The sequence below is a fragment of the Dromiciops gliroides genome, chromosome 1, assembly GCF_019393635.1.
Source record: "Dromiciops gliroides isolate mDroGli1 chromosome 1, mDroGli1.pri, whole genome shotgun sequence".
NCBI lineage: Eukaryota > Metazoa > Chordata > Mammalia > Microbiotheria > Microbiotheriidae > Dromiciops > Dromiciops gliroides.
The window spans coordinates 504525825-504538586 of record NC_057861.1 but is presented as its reverse complement, the minus strand read 5'-3'; the positions used below and the strand labels follow the sequence as shown (position 1 = coordinate 504538586).

General features: G+C 42.0%; 1 protein-coding gene across 1 annotated transcript in view; it reads right to left on the bottom strand.

The window, feature by feature from the left end:
* MYO15A (myosin XVA) overlaps positions 1–12762 on the bottom strand; it is a 143790-nt gene that overhangs the window by 112790 nt on the left and 18238 nt on the right. The window contains 1 exon segment of the mRNA XM_043997758.1: positions 332–337. Within this exon segment, the coding sequence (XP_043853693.1) occupies positions 332–337 (6 nt within the window).

The following is a 12762-nucleotide window of genomic DNA, read 5'->3' as shown; positions in this document are numbered from 1 at the left end:
TCACAAACTCCTCACTGCTATTTTTGTCTTCTCCTTAATTCTAGCCGTTCATCCCATTCACTGCAAGCCCCATACGTTGCCAATCTCCTTCATGCAAATCCTCTTCCCTGTATCCTCCATTCAAAGCAGACCCGACTACTGTGACTTCTCATCACTGTTCCACTATCTTCCACCCATGGGCCACAATGGTTCCAGACCCACCTGTACATTTAAAGGGCCCTTGTTTATATTTGGATTAAAAGTGTCAACCACCCACTCCAGTTCCCTCCTTCCTGATGCCCACACATGAACACATGCAGAAGACCATGCATGAATGCCAGATCCCATGTACCTTTATCTGCAGGAGCACATGAGTCAGGGAGAAGGATGGGGTCAGGAACAAGTTCTGGGAGTCAATAGCAGGACTGAGAGTCACAGTCCCTACCCCACCCCATCATGACCTGTTACCCTAGGCTCAAGGCTGGACCAACCCATCTTTCTCTGTCCATCCAAGGTGGTCTGTGGCAAACCTCAGACACTTTGAGTAGTAGAGGAGGAGACCTGAGGCTCTTCAGTCTCCCTAGCCCTGAGTCAACAAACTGGAACACCATTATCCCTTCCACATAGCAACTTTCCCCATGACGGTTTTGATATATCACAGGTCAGCATAAAAAATTAAATGAAAATTTGGTAGGAGTTTTGTGGAAGATGATACTCCAAGGTCAGCAGATGACACAGAAAAATCTTAGAAACTCAGAAATGTATCAAGTATATGTATAGTATTGTATAATATCAACATATTTTATCTTCTAATATCATAATAATTCAGATTTCTTCTCAGGTATGAAATTTTACACGGATTTTCCAGATCTTGGGGGGCACCATTCCCCTAACCCCCATGATGTGGAAGGGGTAACTGTATGTCCATAGAAGGCAAGGTGAACATTCTGAAAACCTTATAAATTGAGGATCTGTTGATGGACCCCGGGGAAAGTTAGCTCAGAGAAAGGATGACTGTCTTAAAATATTTGAAAAATTGTCAGTGGAAAGAGTCAGGAGATGGTTCTATTTGGTCCCAGAAGGCAGAACCAGGAGCTCCTTTCTCCTCAAAGTAGTACCAAAGTCACAGAGGCAAGTGAGGAATTTGCTGTGACTACCTTGCCCCTACATACCTGAAAGACCTAGCTTTTTTTTTTTCAGGACTGTGACCTGAGAGTAGAATGAAGTCTATTGAAAGCAGCATAGGGGAGTATCCCTAGGGTAGGATATCTCTTTTTATTTTTCTGTGGCTCCAGCCCAGGGTTAACTGCTACAATATCCTCTATCCCTAAAAAAAATGTCCTGTTCATGACCATTTGCCAAGAAACCTTCAGGGAAGAGAGTTCTAGGAGCAATGGGCATTAAGAACTCTTGTCCCATTTAGTGTCCAGGTGACATCCCTCTCCTCTCCTCCTCCTCCCATTTCACTTTAAACTTATTCTTAAATTTCCTGGGTAACTACAGAATGGGAAGAGGGAATAGCTTTGTTTCAGTCAACACTTGTACTGATCTGGATCCTAGATTTAGAAATATGTTTGTGAGGATTTTTCCATAAATAGGGTACTGGGATAAAAAAAAAAGAAGGCAGAACCAGGACCAAATGGATGAAAAGTTTCAGAGAGGCAAATTTGGGGCCAACATAAGAATAAACTAGAGTCAATTAGGTGGTAAAGTGGCTAGAGGGCTGGGCCTGGAGTCAGAGAGACATGAATTCAGATCTGGCCTCATATACTTACTAGCTGTGTGACCCTGAGCTAGTCACTTAAGTTTCCTCATCTGTAAAAGGAGGATAATAATAATACCTACCTCGAAGGGTTGTTGTGAAGATAAAATGAAATGCAAATAGGGACTCCCTCTCAGAATAATGTTTTTAAATGTATAAAATAAAATACAGAGGATTATAAAGGAAATTATTTCAATTATATTGAAATAAAAATATCTTAAAAGCTAGTTCATGGATCCCAGGTTTTAAAACCCCTGTACTTCTTGCAGAATCTGGAAGACTGCTTATCAATGACATTTTGGGTAGAAGAGTGCACAAGAGAATGTTTAAAGAGTCTTCCAGTTCTGAAATGTTATGATTCTATGAATATATGCAGAGACCTGTAAGGCAGAGCCTTATCTCCACCATTCCCATCTCTGACTTTCCAGGAGCCAAGAGCCAACAAATGCAAAGAGTTCAATTTGACCTAGAAGAGAGAATCTAACTTGGGTAATGAAAACAGCTGGGAAAGATAGAAGTTTTAAAGCAGGAAGGTAACTTTAGAGGTCATTAATCTCAGGGTTTTATGGCCTGTGACTGCAAGGGTCCCATAAGCTCTGATATGAGCAGACTCAAGAAAATACCAGTGGGCCCAGATGTCAAGAATTCAGCTGTAATACAGGATCATCATCCTCTAAACCTTTGTTGCTCCCTCTGCCTAATACCTCAGGCAGCTTGCAGCACAGTCTAGTCTCCAAGGCATTCCCAAGGATTCTTATGAGACTGGTGAACACAGGAAAAGACACACAAGGCTGAAGACACCCAGGGCTACTATACTTCCAGAGCTACTTTATCGGGACAACCAAAGCCTTGCCTTCCTTGTTTTATTTAATAATTTCTCAGTTCTTTTCTCACCCCCTCCCTTTGCTTCTTTCTAACACATGCAGTTTTCAGCTGCTCTATGATGGGTCAGCCTGAAATGCCAGCCTGGACTGTCTGCCTTTCTGGCCCTCCCTCAGGGTGTGAGAGAGGTCAATGCCTTTGTTGGAGCCATTGGCAATAGCTGCTACCTCCGGAGATCATCTCCTTTACCTTCTGGAGGCCAAGAGAAGGAATGAGTTACAGAAGCTCACTCCATGAATTAGTAGAAGAGCAGGGACTAGAATCGAGGTATATTTATCATCATTCAGCAGCAGCCCCTTTATTGGGGGCATGGGGCTAAAGAAGAGGCCACAGGGGGCAGCTAGGTGGTATAGAGGGATAGTAGCACAGGAGGACCTAGTTCAAGTCTGGCCTCAGACACTCACTAGCTATGAGACCCCAGACAAGTCACTTAACCCAGATTACCTAAAAAAAATAGATGAGGGCTACTAAGAAGTCTAACTGACATTTATGTTTTAGTCTCCTGCTGCCAAGCTCCACGGGAATTCAATGAAGCTGTAGGGACAGGGGGTGAGCTTGGTTATCAACAGGAGCAGCAAAGAGCCACTACAAGCTTTCACCAGCTTCCCCTGTTGCTGTTGTCTTTCTTTCTTTCTTTTTTTGGTAGGGCAATGAGGGTTAAGTGACTTGCCCAGGGTCACACTGCTAGTAAGTGTCAAGTGTCTGAATCCGGATTTGAACTCAGGTACTCCTGAATCTAGGGCCGGTGCTTTATCCACTGTGCCACCTAGCTGCCCTTAGCTATTGTCTCTCAAGAAAAACCATCCACTTTCTTCCACCCCACAGAAAATGAAAGTTCTGAGTTGACCCAGCTTCAGGGATATGGGCAAGAGAAAAGAGTCGGATTTGGATGAAAGTAGAACTCAGCAACACCAAGCCTTCTCTATTGATATTGGAATAGGGGGAAAAAATATTTCCGGCAAGAAAGCTAAACGAGAATTTCTGTAAAAGCACAGACTTCCTCACCATTCAAAACAGCTTAAAAAAATACAAAAGCAACAAACAACCCAAACATAGATATATACTTAATAATTTGATAACTGAAACAGAGGGATAGAAATAAATCACAAAAGGAAGGTGGGGAAGGGGAACAACACAGAGATTGAGGAAATAAGTCAACAAAATAGTAATTTTGGAGAAATAATTTTAATTTTAAAATAAATTTTAAATGAGGATGCAAAAATATTATAATTTCTAATACCAAGAGGTTAGCACTGTTGTAAAGAAGGAACACTGAAAGTTTTCTGCTATAGATGAAAGAAAAGTAAAGTATGCCCTCAGCCTCCATTGGCATACCACTAGAAATGGCTAGCTATGGCAGAGACTGGGAGTAGAAACTGCAGGAATTAGCATAGCTAAAGTAAAAGCTAAATTACCCTTATTCGAGGATGGTTTACTTAGGAAACCCAAAGAATCGAAGAAAAAAATTAATCAAGGCAATTAATTGTTTCAGATCAGTAACAGAATATTACAGAAATCCACAATATTTATAAACCTTTCTACAAATTACCAAAAAAACAAACAAAACAAAAACAGAAAAAAAAGACAGAAGAGAAATTCCGTTTAAGATAACAGCAAAATGCATTAACTCTCTGAAAATTAACCTGCCAAGACGTACCTAGGACTTGTAAAAATATAACTATGAGATGATTTTTATAGGAAAAAAAGCAGTCCTAAATAATTGAATATATACTACATGTTCGTGCCTGGATCACACCGATACAATAAAAATGATTATGCCACCCATATTATTCTACAGATTCAGCACTTATCAATGGATTTACTGAAGAGATGCTGATAGAATTTGATAAAATAATAAGAAACTTCATCTGGAGGGGTCAGTGGTCAGGATTATCAAGGCTATAAAACAAACCCCCAAAAGTTGCAGGATTCACATTTTGGGCTATCAGATCTAAAGTCATACCATGAAGCAGTATTTATTAAAACCGCCTGATCTTAGATAAAACACAAAATAAACTAGATAAGCAGAACCTAGGAATAAAAATCCCCAGCATGCTGGTACTTGACAAACCCAAGAAAGCAAATTGCTAGAAGAGGGATGAGGCAGCTGGAAAAACTGGTCATTATTTTGCCCCCCCAGATAGGTTCAGCTCAGCATTTTATACCTTGGTCAATAAGACATTCCAAACTGATGTCATGTAAATATAACAAATAGCACTATCAAAATTCCAGGAGCATGGAAGGTTAAATCTTTTCTCATCATGAGAAATAATTCAATAATGCATTACATAAACATGATATATTAATATTGTTTATATTTTATACATTTATTATGTAATATTTATATAATATAAAGAATTACTTCCTAGTTATGAGAAAATGCATCGAGGCCAGACACAGGGCATAGTGGATAGGTCAGCCTCAAAACCAGGAAGACCTGGGCTTCAAATCCCCACTCTGACACATACTAGCTCTGTGACCCTGAGCAAGGACTTTAACTTCTTAGGATTCTAGGCAAAACTCTAAGACTATAAGCTGCAGAGAAGGTGCTGACCTGCATTGGTGGAGGGTGTTTCTTCCTCCAGGAGTTCCCTATTACAATGAAATCACAGATCTTGTCCTTATCCCTAATAATGGATAAAGGAAAACTATATGACTAGACAAGATATGGAAGGAATAATAGAGAATTGACAGTCTTTGTTATATAAAAATTTTAAAGCTTTTACACAAACATGTTCAATGCAGCTAGCATCAGAAGAATATATATGGGGGCAGCTAGATAAAAAATACATATGGGGTGCAGTGGATAAAGCCCCAGCCCTGGATTCAGGAGGACCAGAGTTCAAATCTGGCCTCAGACACTTGACACTTACTAGCTGTGTGACCCTGGGCAAGTCACTTAACCTTCATTGCCCTGCAGAAGAAGAAGGAGGAGGAGGAGGAGATATATGAAGTGAGGAAAATTACATTTATAAACTCTGACAAAAGCTTGATATCCAAAATCTACAGGGAATTAGCATAAGCATATAAGATAAGAACCATTCTCCAATAAATAATATGAGTAGGTTTGGGGAGGTTTTTGGAGGTAATTAGGGTTAAGTGACTTACCCAGGGTCACACAGCTAGTAAGCATCCAAGGTCAGATTTGAAGTCAGGTGCTCCTGCCTCCAAGGCCACTGTTCTATCCTCTATACCACCTTGCTGCCCTAATACACATGATTTTCATTTTTTTTTCCTTTCTTTCTTTCTTTTTTTTTTTTGTACACATGGTTTTCAAAAGAGGCAGCTGATAGCCCAGTAGATAGAGCGCTGGAGCTGGAATTGGGAAGACCTGATTTCAAATCCAGCCTCAGGCACTCATTAGTTGTGTGACCCTAGGCAAGTGACTTAACTTTTGTTTGCCTCAGTTTCCTCAACTGTAAAATGGAGATAACAATAGCACTTACTTCCTAGGGTTGTTGTGAGGATCAAATGAAACAATATTTGTAAAGTGCTTAGCACGGTGCCTAACGTAGTAGAAGCTATATAAACGCATTGTTATTATTATTACATTTACTACCATTTACGACTACTACTACTACTACTACTACTACTACTACTACTACTACTTGCAAATAACAATAACCATCTTTTGCAAAGATCTTAAAAGGTGGGAAAACTTATTTTTGGAGGGACACTCGGTGATCTCATGAGCTCTTATGATGACTTTGAGATCTAAATATCCAGTCCTAGTCTCCCTTCTGAACTATAGTCTCGCATCACCAATTGCTTTTGGACCTCTCAAATGAGATGTCCTGTAGGCATCCCAAACTCATCATGTCCAAAACACACTAATTTGCTGCTGCGGAAACTGCAAATTAGCTCAAACACTTTGGAATAATGCAGGAAATGTTACCGAATTGCTCACATCCTTTAACCCAGAGGTATCATTGTTGGGATTGCATCCCAATGAGGTTATTCACAGAAACCTTACATACAGAAAATGTTCAGAGCAGCATTAGGAAAGGGAATAAACATTTAAATAGTGGCTACCATGTGCTATGCATATAGTAAGCGTTCTTTACAAATATCTCATCTGATCTTCACAACAACCCTGAGAAGTAGTTGCTATTATTACTCCCATTTTACACTCGAGGAAACTTAAGGAAGCCAGAGATCAAGTAACTCGCTCAGGGTCACACAGTTAACAAGTATCTGAGATTGAATTTGAACTCAGTCCTTCTTGACTTCAGGCCCACAACTTTATCTACTGTGCCACCTAGCTGCGTGATTCATGATTATAAAAAATTGGAAACAAAATAAGTTCCCAATGGGTAATGGCTGGATAAATAATGATGTTGAATTTGTGCAAATTCAATGTATCACGGTCAATGATAAATATGAAGAAATCAGAGAAAGCTGGAGAGGTCTGTATGAAATAATGTGGGGTGAATAAAGCAAAGCCAAAAGATCAATAAACTTAAAATGAACAGTAAGTAGAGACAACAACGAAAATAAAGTCAACATGGAGAAGCAACAAAACTCTGCTGAAACTAGTTATTGCCGGGATCAGAACGCCAAGATTGAAGGACATTTTCCTTCTTTCTATAAATGATTTCATGATATGCTTTGTGGTGGGGCAGGGTTGAAGGAAGGAAAAAATACTTTGTATGTTTTGGAATGTTAGCTATTGGCTGGCCAAGAATCCACCATGCCCTAAGTAGCCCTTTGTAAAAAAGGGACATATTCTCTTGTGACCATTTTATTTTGATCCTCATCATTCTTGTTTTCGATTTGGTTTTCCTAAGGTCTTTCTTTTGTCGGGGCAATAAGGGTTAAGTGACTTGCCCAGGGTCACAGAGCTAGTAAGTGTCAAGTGTCTAAGGTCAAATTTGAACTCAGGTCCTCCTGAATCCAGGGCTGGTGGTTTATCCACAGCTCCACCTAGCTGCCCCTAAGAAGGACACATTCTCTAGGCAGAGAGGAAGCCAAGGAAGCTCGAAGGGGCATGACTTTTGGCAGAAAAGAACCAGCTATGGATTTAGGAGAGAACTAGCCCTGGATGTCAAGTATCAAGTGATGGAAAGAAGTAGGTCCTAGGAGCCCAGGTGAGATATTTGCCCAGAAGAGACATTGTATGCAGTTGAGAGCAGTATAGTAAGGACACCATAAGAAGAGAAAGGACATTGGGACCCCGAAATGACAGAGACAGAAGTTGCCTTGGCCACATGCATTACCTATGTATGGGCTTCTTTATCAGTAAACTCTATGCACATGCCCTCTCTCCCGCCCTGAGACTGTGATTATTTGTGGGAGAATGCACCTCAGTTTTATGGAGAGGTGTTGTCATAGGACAGGGTACTAGATTGGGAGGAAGGCTTGGGTTTAAATCCTGACTACGACACTTACTAATTGTGTGACCCTTAGCAAGTTATTTACTGCTTCAATTTTCTCATCTGTAAAATGTGGGTATGTGTGGAATTGATGGCTTGTAAGATCCTTTCCAGGTTTAGATGTATGATTCTATGATCTTATTGTTCTTACAATGCCATCTCAGTAAATGCCTTTGTTTTGAGCTTAATTGTATCTACTGGCTGGCTATTAAAAACACAGATGAGGGGGACAGTTAGGTGGTGCAATGATAAAGCACCATCTCTGGATTCAGGAGGACCTGAGTTCAAGTCCGACTTCAGACACTTGACATTTGCTAGCTGTGTGACCTTGGGCAAGTCACTTAACCCTCATAGTCCAACAAAAAAACAAAAATGAAAACAAAACACAGGTGAGATGGAGGATGGTGAATTATTGTTTTAGTAGAGCAGTACCGTGGAATATCTAGAACTTGGTCTGATAGCCACCTGGAAACCCAACCACAACTTGGAAGAGTGAATTGAGGGAACAACCCAGAAGATGAACTATATTGAGAAGTATCTGTTGTGTTAAAACAAAATAAAGTTACAAAAATTAGGAAGGATCTTTCAGAGACAGGTCTTGACTACTGTAGAGGAATGGACTAATTGAGCTCTACAAGGTCCCAGAACACTTCCTGGGGTTTCCCCGTTGAAGTTGTTGTTGTTCATTCTTTATTCTCAAAGAGGACCAATGACATCATGAGGGAGATGTCTTGACTTGTTCATGAATTGGATTTAAGTGAGTTGGAGCTGTGCAAAGTCATCAACCCCACTCTCTCCTCCAGAGTCATCAAAGTCCAGTGGTAAGATAAAAGTCAGGATGACTGGTGATGACTTGGGATACAGTGGGTTATCACCACTGTTGTGGTGACCACCACAAGTATGAGTGAGCTGGAAGAAATGAAAATGCTGGGATGTTTGGACAAGGTCTGTAACCAAGCAACATGGAAGTCACAAGGGTTCTATCCATTCCTGATACTGAGATAAAAACTGTACTCCAGTTTGTCTGTCACTTTGGGGTTTTGTTTGTTTGTTTGTTTTGGTGAAGCAATTGGGGTTAAGTGACTTGCCCAGGGTCACACAGCTAGTAAGTGTTAAGTGTCTGAGGAGAATTTGAACTCAGGTCCTCCTGACTCCAGGGCCTGTGCTCTATCCACTGAGCCACCTAGCTGTCCCGCACTTTGTTTTTTAATTCTTTCATGCTCCCAGGAAAGTGCTCATTCCCAATCCTTGTTTCTTTCTCTTTCCTTCTTTCCTTTTCTCTTTCTTTTTTTTTTTTTTTGGTGAGGCAATTGGGGTTAAGTGACTTGCCCAAGTTCACACAGCTAGTAAGCGTCAAGTGTCTGAGGTCAGATTTGAACTCAGGTCCTTCTGAATCCAGGGCCGGTGCTCTATCCACTGCGCCACCTAGCTGTCCCCACATATCCTTGTTTCTTTTTTCTTTTTTTTTTTTAGTGAGGCAATTGGGGTTAAGTGACTTGCCCAGGGTCACACAGCTAGTAAGTGTTAAATGTCTGAGGCCGGATTTGAACTCAGGTACTCCTGACTCCAGGGCCGGTACTCTATCCACTGTGCCACCTCGCCGCCCCTATATCCTTGTTTCTTAAGAGTTTGTTTTCTATTTGGTTGATATTTTAAGACTGTCTTCTCTAAGTTAGCCATTCCTTCAATAACTTTAAGTAATTCAAATTTTAAAATAATCCAAATCAAGTCAGGCTAGCTAGGTGGCACAGTGGATAGAGCTCCCAACCTGGAGTCAGGAAGACCTGAGTTCAAATCATACACTTATTAGCTGTGTGACCCTCATTAAGGCACTTAACCCTGTCATCTGTCAAATGAGCTGGAGAAGGAAATGGCAAACAACTCCAGTATCTTTGCCAAGAAAACCACAAATGGGATCACAGAGAATTGGACACAACTGAAATGACTCAACAACAACAACAACAAATAAAGTCATTCATCGAATTACTAATTTTTGTTTGTGTCCTTGGGGCAAATGCAGCTGAAAGAGATCATATATGGTAAAGAATACATGGTAAGAAAAATTTTCTATATTGGCTTTGTGACTACCATTTCCTTAGGACAGGTAGTCATATTACTGACTGAAGCTTGCAGAAATTAGCTGAGGCTTCAAACTTTAGCTCAGACAATCAACTGGTTAGTGACAAAATTTCTGGCTCAGCTTTATTATCCCTATTTACTTAATCGGAGACATCAACTACAGCCCTGTTACTATCTTCTTAGTTCCTGCTTTGTTGGTTTACAGAATTCCAGCTTGATATATCAGCTTTAGCTCTGGTGTTTAGTAATGTTTGTTATTTTATCTGATGTGGCTCTTCTTCTGTTGTGAGTTCTTTGATGTGTAAATCTTTACTTTCCCTTTTGTCATTAAAATTCCAATTGTACCCATCCTGCTGATGTAGTTAAAGAGTATACATGGTTGGGGCAGCTAGATGGCGCAATGGATAAAGCATCGGCCCTGGATTCAGGAGTACCTGAGTTCAAATCCAGCCTCAGACACTTGACACTTACTAGCTGTGTGACCTTGGGCAAGTTGCTTAACCCCCATTGCCCCACCAAAAAAAAAAAAAAAAGCGTATACATGGTTGCTGAAATGTTATTCAAGGCCTATTTTTTTTTTGTATAAAAGGGCTGTGCTCTGAACATGTAATAAACCAATATTAAAATGTCTCTGCCTATTGATAAGTATAATTGGCAGCAGTAGTACCAATGAACCCCTGAATATTTTTATGTCTTGAGAAATGGTACATTTTCTATTGTAATACATATTCACCACATAGAAAGAGCTCCCCCCCGCCCCCATCAAATTGCTGGAGTTTTACCAACTCAAGATGAACAAATGATATGTGTTGATTCACATGTCTATAGTCTCCCAAAAGCAGGGAACAGGAGTCCCTGGATTCCCTGAGACAAGAGAGTCAGCAGTTGGTAGGGGGAAGATTTGTAAAGGATCTGAAGTAACCTTTCTGAAGCAGTTGTCTCAGGTACCTCATATTTCCATAGTTCCTCCCAAGAAGGTTCAAAAGAAAAACAGTCATCCCCTCCTCACCCTCCAACTCCATGGAACCGAGGGTATTTGCTAGAGTAAAAATCAAACCTGATTTGTTTGGGGAAAGCTGGGAAATAGCAGTCCCTCTCACAGGAGGGTGGAGGCTAGTCAAAAGGGAGTAACTGGGGCAGCTAGGTGGCGCAGTGGATAAAGCACCCGCCCTGGATTCAGGAGTACCTGGGTTGAAATCCAGCCTCAGACACTTGACACTTACTAGCTGTGTGACCCTGGGTGAGTCACTTAACCCCCATTGCCCCACAAAAAAAAAAAAGTGGGGGGAGTAACTAACTGCTCACCGGTCAAGAACCTTTTATCTCTACACAACTGCCAGCCATGTATAATGTTTTTGTATGACACAGGACTTTTACATGTTTATGATATTTTCAGAATTCCTCTACAGCCCTTTGCAGTAAGCAGGGGAGTGTGCCCACCACTTGACAGATGAAGGCTATGTGGTACAGTGGAAAATGGTTTGGGGTGGGAGTTAAAGAACCTAGGTTCAAATCTCACCTCTGGTACATACTGGTTATGTGACTGACTCTTGGCAAATCACTCCATTTTTCAGTGGCCCTGGGCAACTCTAAGACTCATTTGAAGAACAACTAAGGATCAGCCTTGATAAAGGAGATGTCCTCGTTGGGAGTTTCCTGCACCCAATGAAATCAAAGGTCTGAGCCAAAAAAAAGAGGGAATTGAGCTGAAAGCCCTCAGAAGTCCCTCCTGGCTATAAGTCTGTGGTTCTGAATTGGGTTGCAAGGTCCCACAGTGATGGTGACAGTGCTGGGACTAGAACCAGGTCTTCTGACTCCTGGCCCCAAAGTGCATTCCCCTTCACCAGCCTTAAAGTGTTCCAGACTGATGCCAAATTCTCCTATTTCTGGAGCCCTCCAGGGCAGAGGATCCACAGATTTCCTAGTGTGGGAATTTATTTTGATTTGGGGGCCCTGCCTTTGGGCTGAGATTAAAAGCCTTAGGGCCTCAGGGTATTTTTCTGGGTGAGGAGCTGGTGCCCCTCCCCCTCTGCTTCAGCTGAACCAAAAAGCCCCGTGGGCTTTACGGGACACCAGGTCAGATGGCTGGGGGGAAAAAGCCCCAGCTCCCTCTGTCCTGAGGGAATCTACCCCAGAGATCCCTGGCTGGTCCAGATCAGCCTCTGGCATAGCCTGTGCGGAGGTCCCTGGGTGCACAGCAGGGGGCACGGACCCCTGGAGCCCTGGCTGTGGCACTCATGGGACACTTGAGAGTTCCCCCTCCTTCCCCCCCCCCCACTGCCCACAGAGCTAGTGCGGCTGGGGGATTAGCTTGGCATGTGAGGGGGCGCACGGAGCCCGAGGTTTGAGGGGAGAGAAGGGACAGATATACAGAGCTAGCAAGACAGTGAAGGGGGGAACGCCAGAGGACTAGGAGGATGCAAGGGAGGCCGGAAGATTAAGAGAACAGAAGGACGCTGGAGGATAGAGAAAGCGAGAGGAGACTAGAGACGCTGAAAGGTCGGTGAAAAAGGGATGCTAGAGATGCCGAGGGGGAGATGGAGAAAAAAGCTAAGAGCAAGGAAGGAGAACGAAACAGGGTAGATAAAGTGAAAGGAGTTTGGAGCTAGAAGAAAGGAGGTGAGCAGTGAAAGTGAAGCAGGGGAGCAAGAGTGAAAGTTGGAGAAAGCTGGAGCATACCCTAAGGCA